This window comes from Myotis yumanensis, unplaced genomic scaffold (genome assembly GCF_028538775.1).
Source record: "Myotis yumanensis isolate MYYU_CA2020_CCGP unplaced genomic scaffold, mMyoYum1.0.hap1 SCAF_9, whole genome shotgun sequence".
Taxonomy (NCBI): Eukaryota; Metazoa; Chordata; class Mammalia; order Chiroptera; family Vespertilionidae; genus Myotis; species Myotis yumanensis.
The window spans coordinates 76,826,340-76,847,437 of record NW_027223760.1 but is presented as its reverse complement, the minus strand read 5'-3'; the positions used below and the strand labels follow the sequence as shown (position 1 = coordinate 76,847,437).

The following is a 21,098-nucleotide window of genomic DNA, read 5'->3' as shown; positions in this document are numbered from 1 at the left end:
GCTGGCAATTTGAATTCCTTTTGGATATTTCTGAGCAGTTTAGCTTGACTGAGTTGTAGGAAACGTGGATGGGTAGAGAGAATGAGTTGGCCTCTGTCCTCTGTGGTGGAGAGGGTTGTTGTGCCAACAGCTTGAGGGCCCAGGGCGAGGTTCCCTGGCCTGCAGTACAGTTTAGACATCCAAGGGCATTACCAGGAGAACAGATGTTCTAAGGCACAGCAGATTAGAGATAATCTGAAAGTTATTCAGCATTCCAAAAGGAATTAGGCTCAGAATCAAGATAGGAAGTCAGATGAGATAGTGGCAAAGGGAAGGGTGGCCAATAAGAGAGGAATCACAGTGTGAACTTTTGAGGCGTGGAGCTTGGGGTAGTTCTGGACCAACATGTGGGTTGCTGTGGGCTTTTTATCTGCATAACAAGGAACATGTGGGGCAGCAGCAGGATGGCAGACAGGTGTGAGCAGCCTGGGGGCTGTGCATGGACAGTGGGGAGGGAGGTGGTCAAGTAAGTTGGAAGACACTGAATGTCAGCGGGCTGACAGGTGGCACAGCCAGATGGGCCCCACATTCCAGATGTGATATTATGACAAACTTAAACAGGTTTTAGTTATTTTCTTTGAGTTCTATCCTTTCTGGGCCCATGCTCTCAGTGCAATAATGTGCTAAACTGAACTTTTTTGATGGACCCCAGAGGAAGTCTCAGGCAATCAGAGTTTCCCCATTTTGGTCATCTCACACATTAATGGTGGGGAGTCCATAGGTGCAAAGGCCACTGCTGGCCACTAAAGCACCATTCTTAGGCAGAATTCTATTTCCCTCAAGTGATAACATTTGATACACGCTCACATAGCTAATGTCTTGGCGGGTGTGTACAACATGTGTGTCTAGTGGCTAATGCAGGATTGCAAAAAAAAGGGAAGTCTAAGAGAAACGGGGAATGTTTAGGTACTTGCATTCTTCATGAGCCAAGAAATGTAAAGGACATTTCTGCCCCCCTTAAGCAGTGGTAGGTTCTCCCCTTTCTCTCTGATTTCCTTGCTCATCCTTGTCAGGGAATCACTTCGTGCGCTTTATTATTTTACAGTCATAGTGAAAAGAGCACTTAAAATAAACTTTGCTGAAAAGCTTTGTATTTTCCTGCTTCATGATGCTCCGTAGACAGTGAGAACTCAGAGTTTAAAGGACAGGAAAGTGGAGCCTTTCAGTGCTCCCAGTGTGTAATAAATGTGCTGGAATTTCAATGGATTCTAAAGGCGTCACAATAATAGCTTTAAGAACAGGCCAGGGCCTTTGATGTTATTGACAAAAAAAGGGGAGTGGAGGCGAAGGGGCCCCTGTCATTTCTGTCATGAGCTTTTAAACTCTTGACCTTCAACCTTTGGTGTCAAAGAGCCTTTTCCATATGGGTGTTAGCAGCCTGCTTCAGCATCCTGAATTGACTGGACCATCAACATTGCCTTGGTGGGAAAGGACAGTCATTGTCCTGGAAAAGGCCCAAGGTGGGGAGCTTAATGCTGAGTTTCCACTTCTGTCTGCCCCGCCTTAGGGGTGGCAGGGTGGGCTGAGGTGGTGACTTCGCATGCCTACCTGAAATGACTTGTGGCCCAGCAGGAAGCAGGCAGCCTTGCAAGGCTAGAAAATGAACTTCAGAGCTACGATTTAGCTCGGGCATCTGCCAGGAGCTGGCCCTTGAGTGCGCTGGAAACCTGCACAGGGACAATTCTAAGGAGAAGGTTGGGCCTCCCTTTTGTGTCCCTGGTCTTTTGCCTATTGTTGGAGGCCCCTTAGGTATATGTAAGTCCTGCATTCCCTAGGAGCGAGGCTGGCCTGGTCCACTTTTGCCATTGCATGTTCCGTTTCCTTTCTTGTAATTCTTCCTCCTTCACCTTTCTTATGATAAGCATTGATTGAGTTCCTATAGGGTGTTCAGGGATAAGTGAGCCTCTTCTGCCTTCATACCCCAGGTAGTGTGGGAGGGAAGGGAGACAGTTCTGATCTGATCACGTGCCAGGCCAGGGGTTTGTCACCACATTGCCTGGCATGTTAGTGGAACATGGTGAGAACTCGTTGTTCGTTTGTGTTATCTGCTTACAGCTCAGTGCATATGCTGCCTGTCTTGTGATGGGACTATACCTTTCTAAACCCATTGTAAGTTGGAAATATTATAAGTTGAAATGCATTTAATACACTTAACCTCCCAAATCACCATAGCTTAGCCTGGCCATTTTCTACTGTATCACTTTTGCACCATCATAAAATTGGAAATCTTAAGTTGAACCATCTAAGTCAAGGTGAGCACCATCTGTATTGTGTAAACAGGTATTTGTGTGAGGGAATGTGCCTAAGTAGGGACACAGGGCCCTCCGAAAACTTAGAGGAGATGGTGAGGACACAGTGTGGTTGCAAATAGAGTTCCACACGTTGTCCATGGCAGGCCTCCATAACCCAAATGATGGAGAGGGGAGGAAAAAGCAAGTATTCCCCCAGGGCTTTAGGGAACCTTGGCTTATGGGGTGGCATTTCCTGAGGCTTGAAGACAGAGTTGCACTTGGGTAAGAGGGACTTTGTTTTTACTGAGGGGACAACCTAAGCCATAACAATGAATGGCTGCCTAAGGGAGCACTGACTCTCTGACAGAGGTACCCCAGATGCAGCCTGGTTGTTGGGGCCTTGAGTGCCATGATAAATTGTTGGGCTGGACCGGGGAGACTGTCCTGGGCCACTGCGCATTTTGAGAGCAGGGAGGGACATAGTCAAGTCTAGGTTTTAGGGATGTAAGTCTAGAGAATATAGTTTAGGTAAGAAATGATAAAATGCCGGTACTCTGACAGCGGCATGGTAAGAAGCAGGGTGTCTAAGAGTGCTTGCTTGGAAGAGAAAAAGACACCAGCTTGCCACTCTCCCCACATTTCATTGGACAGGGCCCTTAATCAGTTCCCTTGTCCGGAACAAGTGCGCTTGCTCCCTAGTGTTGTAGGAAGAAATAAATTATCCCGGAAAGGTTTCAAGTATTCAGCATTAAAGTATTCAGTGAATGGTACAGTAGGCCCCCTTTAACTGAGGTTTTGCTTTCCACAGGTTTAGTTACCCACCGTTGTAAAATATTAAATGGAAAATCCCCCAAATAAACAATAGGTATGTTTTAAATTGCACACTGTCCTGAGTAGTGTGATGAAATCTTGCCCCATTGGGCTCCATCTCGCTGGCAATGTAAGCCTCTCTTTGCCTTGTGTGTCCATGCTCTCTGTATGCACAAAGCTGTAAGAGAGTTTAAGAGAGAGAGACCACATTCGCGTAACATTTTTCCAATGTTATAGTTGTCCTATTTTATTATTAGTTATCCTTGTTCATCTCTTACTGAACCTCATGTGTAAATTAAATGTTATTTGAATGTATGTATAGGAAAAAACACAATATACTGTGTATAGGGTTTTGTATGATCTGTGGTTTCAGGCATTCACTGGGGTTCTTAGGATATATCCACTGAGGATAAAGAGGATACTGTAGTTATACTCATTATTGCTTTTTTAAAAAAATATTAATTACTACTAATAGGGAAAACCTTGGAAGACGTTTAATTGTTGATTGATTGACAGGAACTAGAAGTAGGGTAGATGGTGGAGATGGAAGGGGAGAGACTTAATAACCTACTCTCTAACAGCTTCTCACCAGATTTTGAGTGGAATGAATATGTGCCTTATTCATTTCTGATTGGCTACAAAAATACGCCAACAAGCACACTTAATGATCCCTGCTGGTTTTCCAGTGCCTTTGAAATATTTTCCAAGGACTTGAATGAGTGGCTCTCTGGTTCTCTGCTGAGGAACTCCGAAGACCAAAGTGAACTCCCCTGTTGCTCTGAGCCTCAACCCCGTCTATGTCCATCACGTGGCCTGCGTGTGTGCTGCTGCTGCAGACGCAGAACTGAGATGGAAACGGGGCTCCGTTACTTATGCCTGGAATATGCCCCTTGACGGGGATTGCATTAGGAGTGCCACCTGGTTTATGCAACTTTGGGTAGATCATTTAGCTTTTCTGAGCAGATGATGGAATTTTCCCTTCTTAGTTCTCCGGATTGTTGTAATAGAGGAAATAGAGAGAAATATGACTTAGGATAATAATAATAAACCTTTGAAAATGATGATTTTTGGATTGTCAAGAAGATCCCATGAGGTAATGTACATGAGCTTTATAAAACGTAAAGCTTTGTATCCTTTTGCTTTCACATGGCACTATCTAATTTTGCAAAATTTAAAAAAAATTGGAAACTCTTTGAATAGATTTATTTCGGATAGGATACAGTTTCTAGACCTCATCTTTGTTGATTAACGGTTAGTTTACTAACTAAGCCATGCAACTTCTGAGTCTAATGAGTGTCGAAGGCTTTTGTAGTTAAATGTGAGACACTTTTAAGTCTGAACTATGCTTTTCCTGGAAACATGTCATCCTCTGCTTTCATTGAATCAACCTTAGGAATCCTAATGTGTAGTTTTGGAACTATGAATTTAGATTTTGAATTGTGATGTACAAAAATACGATTATAAATATAAGAATGTGTTACCAATAACCTATTTCCACCTTTTTAATTTCCAAGGTTACTTATTATCACAGAAAATACACCAGTAGTATATTTAAAAGTAATGGATTTGTATAGCTCATGTGATTTCCCTTGGGGAGTTCTGCAGTTTAGGAATAATGGCTGTACACATCTTCTTTCCTCTTTCCCTCTGTTGATTTTTTTCTTTGTTATCCTGGCAGGAAAGCCAGAAAGAACAAAGATGTCATGGGTGCATATATTTGTGATCATAAAGCAAGATAGATTCCACAGACGGTGGATGGAAGGATTTCATAGTCAGTCAGCAGGTAGATGTGGTCTATTTCTGCCACTGGGAACTCAATGGCTGTGATTTTTTCACTGAGAAACATGCAAAGACTTCTGATAAAAGAAGTTAGAAGGGACCAGAAAAGGGAGCCGTCAATTGTTTGTTCACTACCCAGGACACATTTGAGGTGGTAAAGACAGAGATTTGTTTTGTCAATTCATTTGCAAGGGGCTGTTTGCCATTTTCTTGTGGAAGCACATATTTATGTTTGTTAAGGAGCATAACGTAGATGAACTGTGGTATGACAAAACTATTGTGCTGGGTTAGCATTTAGGTCTAAAATATTAATTAAGTTAATTTAGTATGCCTACAGACTTGCACAGAAGAAATGACAGCAAGATGGCTCTTTGAGTAGTGGGGAATGCCCACGGAGACAGGAATGTCAGGCGTTTGCCAGAAGTAAAATTTATTGGGTTTTTAGAAATAGCATAGTTTTTGTTGGTAATTAGCTTTCTATGTAACTTTGTATATGTGTTAAGTTATAAGGAAACTAAAATTTGCGAATGTTAATTGATTATTGCCATTATTTGCTAGATTCATAGTCGATTTCAACTATTATCATTCTTCTCTTAGAATTTATTTAGGATATGTTTTGCTAAAATCACAGAATAAGCATCCCTTTTCTGAATAATTACTAATATGGATATTTCTATAAAGATATTCTTAAGTCACACAAAATGGCATGTAAATTTTCTACACAATAGTGTTAGCACTGAAAAGCTACATATTGATAAGGAAAAATTGGTAAGTGGTTTTCCTGAAATGTGAAAGTTTCAGAAAATCATGGTACTGTGGTGTGCTAGGACAGAGTCTGTCCAACAGCTCTCTGTAAAGGGCCAGAGAGTAAACATAGGTTTTGTTTTCTGTTGCAACTGGCCTACTCTGCTGGTGCAGTGCAGAAGCAGCCAGAGGCAGCCGGTGAACAAAAGACCACACGTGTGTTCCAATAAAAACTTACTTGCCAAAACAGACCTGTGCACAGTAGTTTGCGGATGTTCCCATAACGCAGGCTCTCCAAGTTAAGGCTCTGCCGTGGTATAAAATGACAAAACAATAGATTTTTTAAAAATGTTTTTTATTGATTTTTAGAGAGAGAAGAAGGAGAAAGGATAGAGAGACAGAAACATCTGTGAGAGAGAGATGTCATCCATCGGGCCAATAGATTTTTTAAAAACTGAATTTATTGGAGTGACATTGGTTCACAAAACCATACTGGTTTCAAGTGTACAACTTAATAAAACATCATCTGCATACCGCATTGTACACCCATCGCCCCAAACAAAATCTCTTTCCACCCCACTATTCCCCCTCTTTGACCACCTCTTCCTACTCTCTACCGCCCTTGCCCTCTGGCTCTCACCACACTGTTGTCTGTGTCTGTGATATATATCATATCTATATTGTTTTTGGCTAACCACCTCACCTTCCTTCATCCACCCCCCCCAACCCTCTTCAATCTGATAGCTGTCCATCTATTTCATGTAGTAACTAATGCATCTGTTTCTATTTTTGATTTATTATTTTAAAAATATGTTTTTATTGATTTTAGAGAGGAAGGGAAGGGGGAGAGAGAGAGAGAGAGAGAAACATGGATCAGCTGCCTCCTGCAAGGGACTGGGGATTGAGCCTGTAACGTGAACCCTAACTGGGAATCAAACCAGTGACCTCTTGGTGCATGGGACGATGCTCAGCCAGGGCCTCTGTTTCTATTTTGTTCATCAGTGTATTTTGTTCATTAGATTCTACATATAAGTGAGATTATATGGTATTTGTCTTCCTCTGATTGGCCCGTTTCACTGAGCATAATAATCTGGTCCATCCATGCTGTTTTTATTTCTGTTAATCCTCACCCACGGATATTTTTTCCATAGTTTTTCCCCCCTACTCTGTACAACATGCCTATAAGGCCGGTAGGAGAATTCCTGTTCCTCCATGAGGTGTTCCATGGGGTGATTCCACCAGGGTGCCCAGCAAGTCCATATAGCTGGTCCCTGGGAGGTGCCACTCCTCAGTGTCTGCTAGGAACCGACTAGGAGGGCCACAGACTGCCTTGTTGCTGTAGACACTCTGGGTCGGGCATTCCTGGGCTGTTGTCCTCAGAGGGGCTAGATCAGCTCTTTCCGGCTCAGTGCTATCCGTAGGCATATTCCTGTCTGTAGACAGGATGTGTGAGGTAGGTACGTGGACTGAGTGCTGGAGTCAGTCCACATGGTGATAACTCCCTCAGGCCACTGAACCCTGGAAAAAGTCTTGCAGGTGCTACGGTGATGACCAGAAATGCCCAAGGCCGGAAGAGGCCTGGGGTACCGCTCCACCCTCTCATTGGGGTGGTGATGGTCTCGCCCTCCTCTACCACTTGAGGCCTCTCATTTGATAGATTCTGGATAATTATTTTGGTTTTAGCGTAGTGGATGTTGACCACAAGGGGTTTTAATGTTTCTAGTGATGACAAGCAAGTAAGTGAATTTGTGAGAACTGGACATTATTACAGGCAGGGCTGACCCTGATGACAGGAAAAATAATCTCTAGGTCTGGTCTAGAATAAACTCCAAAGTCAGTGTATAGACAACTTCAGTATTTAAATAAGCCAGGAGGACTTGTGCACGCCAGGCCGTTTACTCTTGTGGCTTCTCCTGTGTTATTTCCTGTGCACTTGAAGGCCACTCAAGTATCATTTCGTGCATTACTCCTTCAGGGCACTTACTTAGCCGACTTTGATCTCTCTTTTTTAATCTACAATATTTGTATGTAAATTTCAAACCTTGAAAGACTGTCCCAGAGTGGCATCCAACAGATCTGATAGCCTGAGGAACTAAAACTATTTCTTGAGAGAAGGATGCAACTGAAGATAAATCTCCAAGTGTCTTCCTCTGGCTACAGGTTTTATGATCAACCCAGGCTGTTGTGAAGAGACCTAAAAATCAATGCCTCCGATTCCTAACGAGTTCCTTAATGCTCAGCGCGATGACAGGCAGCATGAAATCGAACACCGGCAACTGGACACAGCACAAATATTTTTACTATGCATTTCAATTTAAACAGGTATCAAGCCAATTACGAATTTATAGGGTTTAGATTATTCTGCTCAAGCCTCGGATCATAGGCGCTCTTCAAAATCTCAGGTTAGTACAGAGGAACTTGGTCCAATAGTCAAGCCTCTTGCAAGACGGTAATAAATCATCTTTGCAGCCGAAACCGGTTTGGCTCAGTGGATAGAGCGTCGGCCTGCGGACTGAGAGGTCCCGGGTTCGATTCCGGTCAAGGGCATGTACCTGGGTTGCGGGCACATCCCCGGTAGGGGATGTGCAAGAGGCAGCTGATCGATGTTTCTCTCTCATCGATGTTTCTAACTCTCTCTATCTCTCTCCCTTCCTCTCTGTGAAAAATCAATAAAATATAAAAAAAAAAAAAAAAAAAAAAAAAAAAAAAAAAAAAAAAATAAATCATCTTTGCAACCATAAGCATGTACAGTTGACTGGTTACCACTGCGCCACAGACCCACCCCCACCTGGTAGAATTTTAATTCCCTCAGTAAAATTGATTTCACCAGTTCTGCACATTATTCTCCCTGTCTTCCATTTAGCACGTTAGTTTGCTGACAGTAGAGTACACAGCACTTAGCAGCTGGTTTGTGGAACCATCAGTCAGGAAATTGTATGATAAATAGGAGGGAGCTAGGTTTAGTGGCACTTCCTTCTGCTTCAGCAGTTTTAACTGGAGTTTGGAAAAGTCATCATGTGGTGTTTTGTCAAGGGCCAGAACAGGCGATGGCTGCGGTGCCGTGACTTATTACACATACACTTGAGTTATGATGCGCCACAGCTGCGCTGCTCATGTGTAAATAATAAACCATGAGGTGGATAATTATGGTGGCTGCTGGCGACGTGGGCCTGTTCTTGTCATATGGGTTTTTTTGGACAGTTTCTTGGGCCCGTGATGGAGTGTGCGGCGGATCTTCCAGATAGAAACGACAAGCCAAGATGCAAGGGAAGCATTCGCGGTGTGAGGATCAGGCTTTTTTTCTGTCTCTCTTCTTCTTTTCCTCGGGCTTCTTGTTGTGTGATACGGAAGGATGTTCCCCTTCTGCGTTTTACTCTTTGTTTATACTGTTAAGTTATGGTCAGGCATGTCTTCAATCGGATGAGGTGTTCCATTGCATTTTTGCAGAAAGTGGGTGAAGAGGTGTCATTCCCACCGATAAATGACATAAAGTAAATTGTCTGACTAGATTTTATCAGTCCAGGAGAAGTTGTTTTAAACTAAATCAAGAGGGAAATAAATAGAAACAGTAAAATTCTTAAACCTATAACCAGAGAGAGGTCTTTGGCCAAGTCAGATCATCACCATAACTTTTTGTTGTTGACTTAGCCTAATTCCAGAATGCAGAATTCATACATTTCCTTGGGACATAAGTAAAGGCTGTGCAAACAGTGCTGTGAGATGCCTCACAGACTTCCGGTCAGAATTAACGTTTACCCTCACAAAACGCACTCAACAGTGAGAAATGACTGCAGTAATTGTTTCATGTTTTCCTCTCAGGTGTTTTTACAGTGCTTGACCATTTTCTCTTTCATCCCGAAAAAAGGAAAGAGGGTGGGACAGAGATGTTGAAGTAAAATCCCGTTCGAATAATTTCTCAAAATTAAAAGATGGAAATGCCTTTTAAATATCCATGATAGTATTGTAAGATTTCCTTGGAGAAGAGAGTTTTATAATGCCCAGGTATACTCTCTTGATTTTATAGGAATAACAGGTTTGTCTTCACCCCTATGCACATAACACCTGTAACTTTATTATAAATACTCATAATGACTATTAGTTCCTGCATCTATGAGGTATATATTGAATATGGAACTAATTCACATTTTGAGCCCTGTGTGTTTGAAAAATGTGGCTCTGGCTGGTTTGGTTTGGTAGATAGAGTGTTGGCCTCCGGACTGAAATGTCCCGGGTTCCATCCTGGTCAAGGACACATGCTGGGGTTGCAGGCTCGATCCCCAGTAGGGGGCGTGCAGGAGGCTGCCAATCCATGATTCTCTCTCATCATTGATGTTTCTGTCTCCCTCTCCCTTCCTCTCTGAAATAAATAAAATTATGTTTAAAAAACAAGAGGAAAATGTGGATTTGTGCTTTGTCATAATGCACAGTGCACCCACAGAGAGAAAGTCAGGTACAGTTAATACCCACTTATTTGGTGGAGAGAGTTTAATCAGGCAGAACACAGCCAAGAGCGAAGAGACAAGGAAGTAAAAATATCTTCCAACTCTTGACATAGTTGTCACAATTTACCTCAAAGCGGCCATATAAAATGGTGCAGGGGAGAAGCCTTTTGGAGGTGGGTTAGACCTCATGAATGCTTCCTTTACGCACAGTTCTAGCAGGTTTACTTCCCTGATTTCCAAGAGCAGATGGCCTGTGTTAAGTCTGAAGTCTGCTGGAGGCAAGCGTGTTCTCATCAGCAGCTGCTGAGAGGAAAGGAAGAGGAAGAAGAGCCGTCTCCTGGCCATCCACCTGACCCCAGACTGGAGTCGGATTCACTTGGGCCTGTTTCCAAATTTAAAATCGGGAAACATTCACTGAGTGTGGTGTGTCAGACTTTCCAACTAGTGGTAAAGATTGCTCCACTTCATGTTACATTGTTTTCAGAAGGATGAATGATTTTTATTGAAAATGGTTAAATAAAGTAGGGCATTCTGCTCTGAGTTATGTGGAGCGCTGCCTGTGACAACCATGGTGGATAAACTTTTAAACTTGGCCGACCAACTATCCAGATTTTCCTTACAAAACACCCAGCTCCAACACCTGTTAATAGTAAGTCCTCACTGGTGCACGTAGAATATGATTGCTTTGTTTCATACGCACTCTATAAAACGCATAACGTGTGGGAGACAGGATCGGGTGGTTAGCATAGCCCTCGCCCTTGAATCCCAGCATCGTCGCACATCCTAATGTCACAGCGACAATGATAGGACTGTACCAAGATGGTTCCTTTCCTTCCCCTGAACCGCCCTCTCACTGTTTTATCTGACAAGAAGCACAAAATACCGCGAGTAATTGACATTTTCAGTACAGCGGTCTTTTTCCAGCCACAGAAGTTCCCTAGGTTCTAAATCTGGTGGAATCACAACTTTGAATTCTATCTATGCTATGTTAATAGTTTTTCACGCTTCCTGTTTTTTTCTCATAACCATACTGTTAGATTTCCAAAGGAAGGGCAAAGTCCAACACAAGGGAAATAAGACATAATTTTATTTACTTATCTTTGTAAACTTTATCTTTCAGTGACAGTTTATATTTAGTATTATGTTTGTATTAGATTCAGGTGTATAACATAGTTATTAGATAATCACGTCCTTCACAAAGTGATCTCCCCAATATTTCAAGTACCCACCTGGCACCATACATAGTTATTACAATATTATTGACTGTATTCCTTCTCTGTGCTGTACTTTCCATCCCTCTGAGTACCTTGTAACCACCAATTCGTAGTTCTTAATCCCTTTACCTTTTTCACCCAGTTCCCCAAACCCTCTCCCCTCTGGGAACCATCAATCTGTTCTCTGCATTTATGAGTCTGTTTCTGTTTTATTTGTTGATTTCATATGAAGGTATTTTAATGTCAGAAGAAAGAAGAAAAAAGAAATAAGCCAGACAGAGAAAGTCAGACCTCACATGATTTTACTTACATGTGGAATCTAAAGAACAAAATAAATAAACAAAACAGAAAATACATAGGTTTAAAAAGTTTGTTAGGTTTACTAGTGTATTCTAAAAGATGCTTGTTGAAGATTTAGAAAAGAGAAATGTATGGGGAGGAAAATGAGAGCCACCTGAATTCCCCCACAGGCACTCACAGTAGCCCTCCACTGGGACTTAGGGAGCTCCTGGTGGGGGTGGGGGTGCTGGGGGGTGAGGTACTGGTTACACCCTTTTGTGTGTTTGGCACAGCACCGGCACCCAACACACACACTCCACCCTCAGGGTTCCGTGTTGCTTCTTGCAGCCATCATTTGGAATTGCCTGTACCACCTGCTACCCTCAGGTCTAGGCAGATCTTCAGACTTGTAGAAATAGCTCAAAGCCCCCTGGAGGCACGTTGATGTACACATCAATTCCTGGGAGTGTTGCCAGTTCACGGGCAACAGCAGCACGGTGGCTGTGTGCAGGCCCCGCTGCGTGTGGAAGGCGCTATTGAAGAACAAGTTCGGCTTGTTTGCTGTAACATCAGGCTTACATAAAGCCCAGGAGGCACACCCCCAGGTTTTGAAGTTCTTTATTTTGCTTCTTGAAACTTGGTAAAAACTGGAGTGTCAGTTACAAAAGATCCCCCATGGTTCTAATGATAAAGTGTAGCAAAACTCCAGTTTTTGCAGTGAACCACTATTTAGGGGGGGAAAATACTTCCAGATTTGTCAGACAATTAGCATAAATTACTACAAGGGGAGCAGAGGAACTATTGTGAAGTGTGCACACAGGAGCCCAGGAAACGGTGAGCCCCAGTCTGAGCAGAACAAGATGGGAGGCTGGTCTGGAGCCAAGGTGAATGTTAGGGCTGAAAGTTAGGAAGCCCTCGGTTTGCCCCAAACCACCCATTGTAAGTCTGAGGGGTCCGCTCCTCTCCTGAAGCTAGGCCAGCTAGCGTTTCTGCCACCAACCTATGGATTTGCTGCCCCAGTGTCAGGACTGTGGAGGTATAACCCAGGCCAAGAAAGGGAGCATGCATTTAAATGACCAAAATGTGTGTTTCTTGTGTGTAGTGTGAGTATGGTATGTGGTGATGGTGTGGGGGGTGTGTGTGGGTATGTGTTGTGTATGTGGTGTAGCATCTGTGGTGTGTGTGGAAGTGGGATGTATGGGGGGGATGTATTGTGTCGGGTGTATATGTGTGGAATGTGAGGTTGGTGTTGTGTGTGTGGTGCATTGTATGTGTATATGAGATGTGTCTGTGTGGTATGCATGGTGTACGTGTGGTATGTGCAGTTTGTGTGGGGGTATGTTGTGTGTGATATATGTATGTGGGGTGTTGTGTGTATGCCATGGATTTCAGCAGGGACTTTAGAATAGACTCCTTCCCTTAAAAAGCACCCTGGGTATAGGAGAAACGAAACTAATATTTATATTTCATTTTGGTCTAAAATTCACTTGACAGTGTAATTTAAAATAACTAAGTGTCTCATAATCTGTTTCCTTTGACTTTGTGACCCGGTCTTCCCGTCCTGACCAGCCTTCCCCCCAGGGTAGGCTCGGTGCTTTTCTTTCTTGCTTCCCTCTCTAGGCTTTGGTTGCATTCATAGGCTCTGCTTTCTCAGGTGCAGGTGGTAGGGCCTTGGTCATACTTCTGCATTATGGAGCCTCAGAATGAACTTGAAAGAGTTTTCCCACAAATTCTTAAAGGAGGCTCAGCATACGTCACGAAGACAGTACCGCAGCGGTGCTTCACGGGTTGGAATCCTGTTCCAAAGTGTTCTTTTCATATAGGTCGGACTTTCTTTTTCAGACCCTCCTCACCTGTTTCCTGCATTCCACCCTCCTGTGCCAATCGATGCCAGACACCATGAGGGGCGTTACCATTATGATCCATCTCCGATTCCGCCACTGCATGTGTAAGTATGAAAACCGTACCCGGTAATGACACAGAACAAAATGCCAGCTTCTGCTATCTCCGGACCTTTTGTTTTCAGCATGGCTATTGGGCGTTAAGGATGTGATAGAAGAAGAAGGTTTACTTTTGAAATATAGCAAGCCCATCTATTCCTGGGCCTACTGAAACAAATCCCAGTGCTTCCCGTCATGCTACATACAGTAGGTCCTCGGGTTATGTTGAAGATCCGTTCCCACGGTGCCACATAACGCGATTTTCGCCGTAAGTCGGAACCCACCTACATAAGCACCTACGTCACTCACATGGAGCACATACACAGCAGGAATGAAGTGAAACAGTAAAAAAAGATTTAAAAGGAAGATAACAATTCCTGACCTTTACTTGTGGTAAATAAATAATAAAAAACATAAAGCACATATGTACATACGTCGAAATGACAGAACTTTTTTTTTAAAATATATTTTATTGATTTTTTACAGAGAGGAAGGGAGAGAGATAGATAGTTAGAAACATCGATGGGAGAGAAACATCGATCAGCTGCCTCCTGCGCATCTCCCACTGGGGATGTGCCCGCAACCCAGGTACATGCCCTTGACCGGAATCGAACCTGGGATCTTTCAGTCCGCAGGCCGACGCTCCATCCACTGAGCCAAACCGGTTTCGTCAAGAACTTTTTTTTTTTTTTTTTTATAAATAAATGGGAGATGGCAAGGTAACCACAAAATGGCATACATCGAGTCCGACGTAACCGAGGACTGTCTGTACTAGGTAGCTGGCAGGTAATTCCTATCTCGTTTGGTGATGTGTGTTCTGTTGGCTGTAAATACTAAATTAAAAAGTAGAGGACTAATGGAAGGATACCACACAGAATATGTATTTGGTTGAGAATGCCTTTGAAGTTTTCTGTGATGTGAAAGTCTTGTCCCAGGGATCACAAGAATCGTAATGAAATTTCTATGGTAAATTTCATAGCCCTGTGGTGTGTACACCAATAGTCACTTGATTGACGGGAATGTCACCCAAACAAAATGGCAAATGTGATTGAGCACATGGTTTACACAAAGATAAAAGGAAAGAATGGTGGTGATGACATACCTTAGGAAAGGAAGAAGAACATCGTGTGGAAATAAACATTATCTTACTCAGTTTGGGGGAAAAGAAATAGTAGACGTACAAACTAAAATGTGTGTGCGTATGTGTGTGTGTTTGTGTATGTATTTGTGTATGTATGTGTTTTTAGTACTGTCCGGATAACTAGAATCACGTTCTAGGAAGGGCTGCCCTTTACAAATGGATACACACACACACACACACACACACACACGCATTTAGTTGTATGTAATCACCCTTCATTCTGAGACAGTAAAGTTAGAAAAGCACAAATAATACTTTGAAGAGTAATGCTGGTTATTTAGATGGTGGATTGCATCTCCCTGGCTATTAGTTACAGCTGTGTAATTACATATATGCCAAAGAAAAATGAAGTTGTTTTAAAACAAGTCCTCCTCTGTGAACAGAATTAATTGATATTAACAACCCTAACTATGTGCCCAAGTACACGTATAATATTTTACCAACCGCTTTTTGGACCCGTCCTCCATTGCTAAATTGTAATTTCAGAGCAGCTTTGCCTGGAGGTAAGTAATAAATCTGTGTTGCAGACTTCTATAAGCATTATAGGAGAAGTGAGTATTTATAGGGAGAAAACACAGAAACTTGTGACTTTTTTCTCACTTTTCACGGGAACATAAGAATTTCCAGGGTTCTGAAGCTTGCTAGAAATACACTCAAATAAAACCAAGAAGCCAATTTAAAATGCCCTATACAAAGGGGAGGAAATTCCAAATGCAGGCTTAAACCTGCAGTGTAATTCACCCGTTACACAGAGGTTTTGCATGGCTGATTCTCCCAGACTCTACAGTCTCTGCAGTGATGGAGTAATTTAAATCAGATTTTCTGTGGAATTTCGGAGTTTTTTTCACTCTTTCAAAATCATGTTATAGAAAAATTTCAAAACATGAGTCTATGTGATTGAATGAACTGGTTCCTCTCGGTTCATTATAGCTTGCCTTGTAATTAAATCCAAATAGGAATTTATCAATACAACCCCAGGTATTGGTTCTTTGGCAGAATATAACAATAGCAAGCCCTCCTATAGTCCACACTATGTGCCCTAGGCCCTGATCGCCATGCCTACAGTGTTAGCTTGCTAGTGATAAAAACACCACAAGATAATTGAGGGTGAGTTTGGAGAATCCTGGGGGAAGGGCTTGCATTTCAGATATGACGGGTGAACTGGGATTTCTACAGATTTTAGTACTTCCTTCTTTTCCAGCCAAGCTTTAGGATAGTTTAGCAGCAATTGACTAAATTGTCCTCCAAAGATTCATAATGTAAGGCTGATAAATAACACTGAGCCTCAGAGGAGAAGTTCTGGAAGGTTCTGAGAGGAAATGTCATCACTGGGAGTGAAGAGCGTGGGGGGAGCCTGGGTCTCTGGCCTCCTAGCAGGGTCCTGGCTGGAGACACTGAGTTTATGAAGTGGGCGCCGGGAAACTAGTGCAAACCACACCTCCGTGCCTCTATAATAGGACATTGTCTCTGCTTTGCCCTCAGTGACCTTCTGGCCCTGCATGGCGAGGGCCTGCGTAAACTCCCCACCCTTAGCTGGCTGTTCCTCGCAGCACCCTGTGTGTGCCTTTATCTTGCCTGATCAGTTACTGTTTAGTGGTCACTGTTCCTGTTAGTTTTGTGGGCAGTGCCCTGCACTCCCTCCACCAGGTACTTTGTAAAAGGTGCCCAGGAGACACCCACGCTGTCCATTCAGGGAAACAAACAGCGGACAAGCAATCACAGAGCTTGAATCTGATTCCTGAAGTCCAAAATGTGTGCTATAGAATTATATTCTAGAAAACGAGACCGAGTGAGCTTACTATAAGCTGTTAGAATATATACTTGTAATTATAAGAAGACAAAATCTGCGGGCATTCTCACTATTTTGTACACATAGTTGTTCTTCTGATGCCAACTTTAAAATGTCAATGATAAGTCTTGAAAACAGGGTTTGTGTTGCTGATGGAAATGCGCGCAGACCTCTGTTAGAAGGGATGGCAGGCACTGCAATAATTATGCTATCATATGTTATCATTAAAGATTCTATTGAAAGAGGTTTATAAATTGCTCTTATTTTTAGATAAACCACCCTATATTAAGGCATCAGCGATACTGTGCAGAATTAAATTAAAATCTCATAAAGTGAAATATGTTCTGTATTAGCTGTTTGACACTTAATTTGCCTCTGAATGAGTCGAGGAAATCACAAATTAACCTGCCTTTGTTTTTTCAACCATGGCTTATTAGGTGTTAGAACAACTGCAGTTACAGCCTAATAATGGCCATCAAGCTTATAAATATGTGCAGAAATATGTCAGTTTGTGTTAAAGAACCCAGTGTGTTAAATGGAATGTCTTTAGGTTACTCTACGTACTCTCAATGTTATTTTACCATTTATGGTGAGGCAGTGTGGATAAGCATATAGAATCTTACTTTTTCTTTCAAATACAGTACTGACAGTAACATTAGAATTTATTGGTATTTCCTTTCTCAACTAAAATCATGAATTTAGACTAAGAACTTATAAGTAGGACATGGAGTATTATCTTTCCCTGAGTTGTCACATAACGATTGTCACATAAAATGTACAATTCCTGCATTATGTATATTTAATTCAAGTGGTTTGAAAATTAGGATACATCGGATAACTTTTTCCTTTTTTTCTTTTGGAAAATTCTCCACTGTTTTCACTAGGACTTATGCTCTCTCAAATTATTTGCTTTGACCACAGATTTGATGCTTTATTAAGCCATATAGAAAAAAAAATCAGTGTTTTAGAAAAAATCTTAATGAATACATTTTATTATATTACTGAGATTATTTGGAGCATAGACAGAAAACGAATCAAATTCACATAGTCAAGGCAGTAACTTTATGTGAATATTTACTTCTTTGCCTGCTCTGTATACCATATTTTGTTTTGTTTATACGAGGGCTTTTCCTTGCATAATTCCAGGAGGCAGTATTGTATTCTATGGGAATGGGTGATGCTGTAGGCTAAAAATTACTATTGTTTTAAAGAATCATTTGGAAATTTAGGCAGTTGGAATATTACATCCCCTCCCCCAGAATACAGATATATTTTCAAATGACTACTTTCACACTAATAAAGAAAGTGTTCTTTCTTTTGCATTTTGAGTGTGTGTTTTTAAAATGTTATGTTAGTACTCATGTAAGCATGCTTCTTTTAATGCATTTGTAGAAACACCAAAATAAAGTTTTAAATTTGACATTCATTTGGAATTTTTCCTTGGGGGGTGGGGCGCAGGAATATTTTATATACAACCTTTTTGACCTAAACTTAGTTATGGACCAATCTGAATTGAATTTCAGACTGTCCATTTTCTTCATCTGAGCTCTGCAATTCATTTTCCAAAGCAGATTCCTTAGTTATTAATCCATGACAGTAATTCAAGCCCCACAGATCTCACCAGTTGAGCTGAGAGCTGCCCTCGTCTCAGGCTGTGGATGTGAAGAGCACTGCACCCCAAGTTGCATCCAAAGCCAGCACTCACAGGCGGCTGTCGCATGTCACCATCCACTCTACTCATTCATTTTAGAAAACCAGCCTCGTTTCTCTCTTGGAGGAATGATCACTCATATTCTGTTCTACTTGGCGGCTCCTTTTTCTCTTAGGGGAGTCAGTGTGGCTCTTTCCAAGGCTGCCTGACTCACTGAAATTATTCCACCTAAGTAAGAAGAGCTGTTCTTCCTACTAAAAGCGGTTCACTTCCTGGCGCCTGGGGAGAGGGCTCAGTACACGGTAGATCATTAATATTAGCAGTGAAATAGAGCACATTGGAACTGGTAAGGCTTCTCCCCCATGATTATGGCTGCCTTTTAGAAATGAGAGCAGGGAGATGAGTGGCAATTTTGGAGTATGAATAAATACATTTTTTTTTCAGAGAGAAAAAGCTCTAAGAAAGGATGTATCATTATGGTAAAAGCTTAGAGAGAGAAAGGGTAAGTAGATAGCCAGGGCTGCGACTCGGTCCCCATCCCCCCTTTTTTCCCTCCCTCCCTCCCTGAATTCAGCATCTTGCATGTACTAGGTACTGTGGTTTTGGGACCTCATATAATATATATTAAAAAATAGCCTTCAATCTAGGCCCTTACTTAAAACTTTGTGATGGTCCCATAATGCATAATAGTGATTTCATTCTTTCCATTCCCAGGAAAGCCTCCAGTAACATGCAGAGGTGAGCAAAACCTTTTATGTGTATTTGGGGGCATAACTAGTTTGACATATTTTAATAATGCAACTTAAAATTAACAAAGGAAATTTATTTTTTTCCCCTCCAGTGTTTGTGCTCTATACCATAAACATTATTGAAGCTGGTATAGTGTAATGACATATCAGATTACATCAAATACTGTAACCTAACACTGTGTAAACCCCCTCAAAAAAAGAAAAGGATGAACTAGATTATAATTATATCTCTTGAGGGCAAAGACAAGATTTATTTCTTTGTGTTTACTAGGCCAAGGCCATGTCTATACATAGTAGTTCCTAAATAAATATTATTTTCAGTGATGATAACGGGCTGTTGTTTCTCAGGCTACTGCAGGATGACTGTCATCATCTGTTTTGTTGCTTACGTTGGTTAGAATGCATCCTCTCATGCCAACAAAGTTAGCACACTTAATACTCAAAATCAAAAGCTTGATTACTACTTAAAATAATATTAAGGGTCAGATACAATCCACTGGCCAATATTAAGTCAGTTCCTGGATGTAAAGTAGGGTACTATTTAATGTACATTTATTGCTGCTCTCCATGCCCTTCACATGGCAATAAAATAGGTGAAAATAGCAATCTCAAATGGACAACTTAAGAAGAATAGCAAAATTTCAAAGATAAGGGAAAATAAAAATGAACAGACAATTCACACGAAAAAGGAAGTAATAATGACCCTAACTGTAATGTGACGCTTTTGAGTACTTAACCATGGTCTAGGCACAGTTTTAGAGACTTTACATAATTATGTAGTAGTTTCAGCAACCCTGTGATGGAGTCGTTATTACTAACCTCATTTTAAAGACATGGAGATCCTGATGCAGAGAGGTTACATAGCTTAGGAGCAGAGCAGGCGTTATTTTAACCCATCAGGTGCTCTACTTCTTGCTCTTGGCTTTCAAGTTCTGCTTGTGAAAGTGAACATTGCAGACTTGGCTGCTCTGGCTTCTACTTCCTGGGTGAGCACAAAGGATCCTAACAACACACTGTAGGATCTTTTCTGTGTTAGCGGCTGTCATTATCTTCTGCAAGTTTCTAAGGAGTGTATGGGTATGGCAGTGTGGAGAAGAGCTGTAAAAAGCCTTTTGAACGAATAAGCCTTCCTGTAGCCAAGCCATCCGACATACAACCGTGTTTGCTGCCGTAGAATTTGTGACACCAAATAACTGGACAATTTACGTAACCAGTTGTTACAGGGAATGGTTTGATAACTTGTGATTCGTCGACTTGGTAGGATATTGAGCAATACTTAATCACATTTGAGAGGACCATGTTAAAACATGGCTGAGTAGAGGTCGGTGATGATAGCCGTTTATTCTGTAGATTGCAAGCCATGTTGGACTAGATCACAGCATGCAGCTGCCTGGAACCTTCTTCCCTCAGATACCCATGGCTCACTCCCTCACTTAATACATTTCCCTACACACATGTCTCCTTACCTGAGAGGTCTTCAATGACAAACAGTCTAACGAACACGGGTTGGCAAACTATGGCCTATGCACCCAATCCCCGCCATGGCCTCTTATTGTTAGTGAAGTTTTATTGGAACACAGTGATTGCCACTTGTTCACTACTGTCCTCGCAGCCTTAGCAGTCAAGGGCAGAGCAGCTGACACACAGAGAATATGGCCCCCAATGCCTAAAATGTTTGCCATCCCCTGATCTAAGGTAACACCCCCTTTCCAGCCTGCTCTTTTGCCCTTACTCTGCTTTATTTTTCTTTCTTATAAGCAATCGCCTTTTTATTTTTATTATACTTTTTACTTTTAAGCTCTCTTACTATTATTATTCCCCAGCATTTTCATTGCATATTATATCAGCTCGAAAAAAGAACATGTCTTATTTTGGTCATTGCTTCTCATGATAAACTGAAAAAGTGTAAATCCTGCTTACTTTTAAAGAACTACCTTAAATGATTTGCATCCCTAGTTTGCCATGCAAATATGCAAATGTGGGTGAGTTACAATTTCTAAACTTTAAAAAAATACATTTTATTGATATTTTTTTTTACAGAGAGGAAGGGAGAGGGATAGAGAGTTAGAAACATCGATCAGCTGCCTCCTGCACACCCCCCACTGGGGGTATGCCCACAACCAAGGCACATGCCCTTGACCGGAATCAAACCCAAGACCCTTGAGTCCACAGGCCGACGCTCCATCCACTGAGCCAAACCGGTTACAGCAAATTTCTAAACTTTAAACATTGTAGTGAGCTGGCCACATCGATCCAGATCAAGCTATACATACTTTATTTTGCAATAAGA

At 41.8% G+C, this 21,098-nt stretch overlaps 1 protein-coding gene across 2 annotated transcripts in view; it reads left to right on the top strand.

Annotated features, from left to right (window-relative positions):
• The window catches only part of GLI3 (GLI family zinc finger 3), a 278,059-nt gene that overhangs the window by 141,807 nt on the left and 115,154 nt on the right, over positions 1–21,098 (top strand). The window contains exons 4-5 of one of the 2 annotated variants that reach the window (XM_070424735.1): positions 13,381–13,486; positions 18,774–18,797. In XM_070424735.1, coding sequence (XP_070280836.1) covers positions 13,381–13,486; positions 18,774–18,797 — 130 coding nt within the window. The remainder of the gene's footprint in view (positions 1–13,380; positions 13,487–18,773; positions 18,798–21,098) is intronic. The other variant, XM_070424736.1, reaches the window with a different exon arrangement.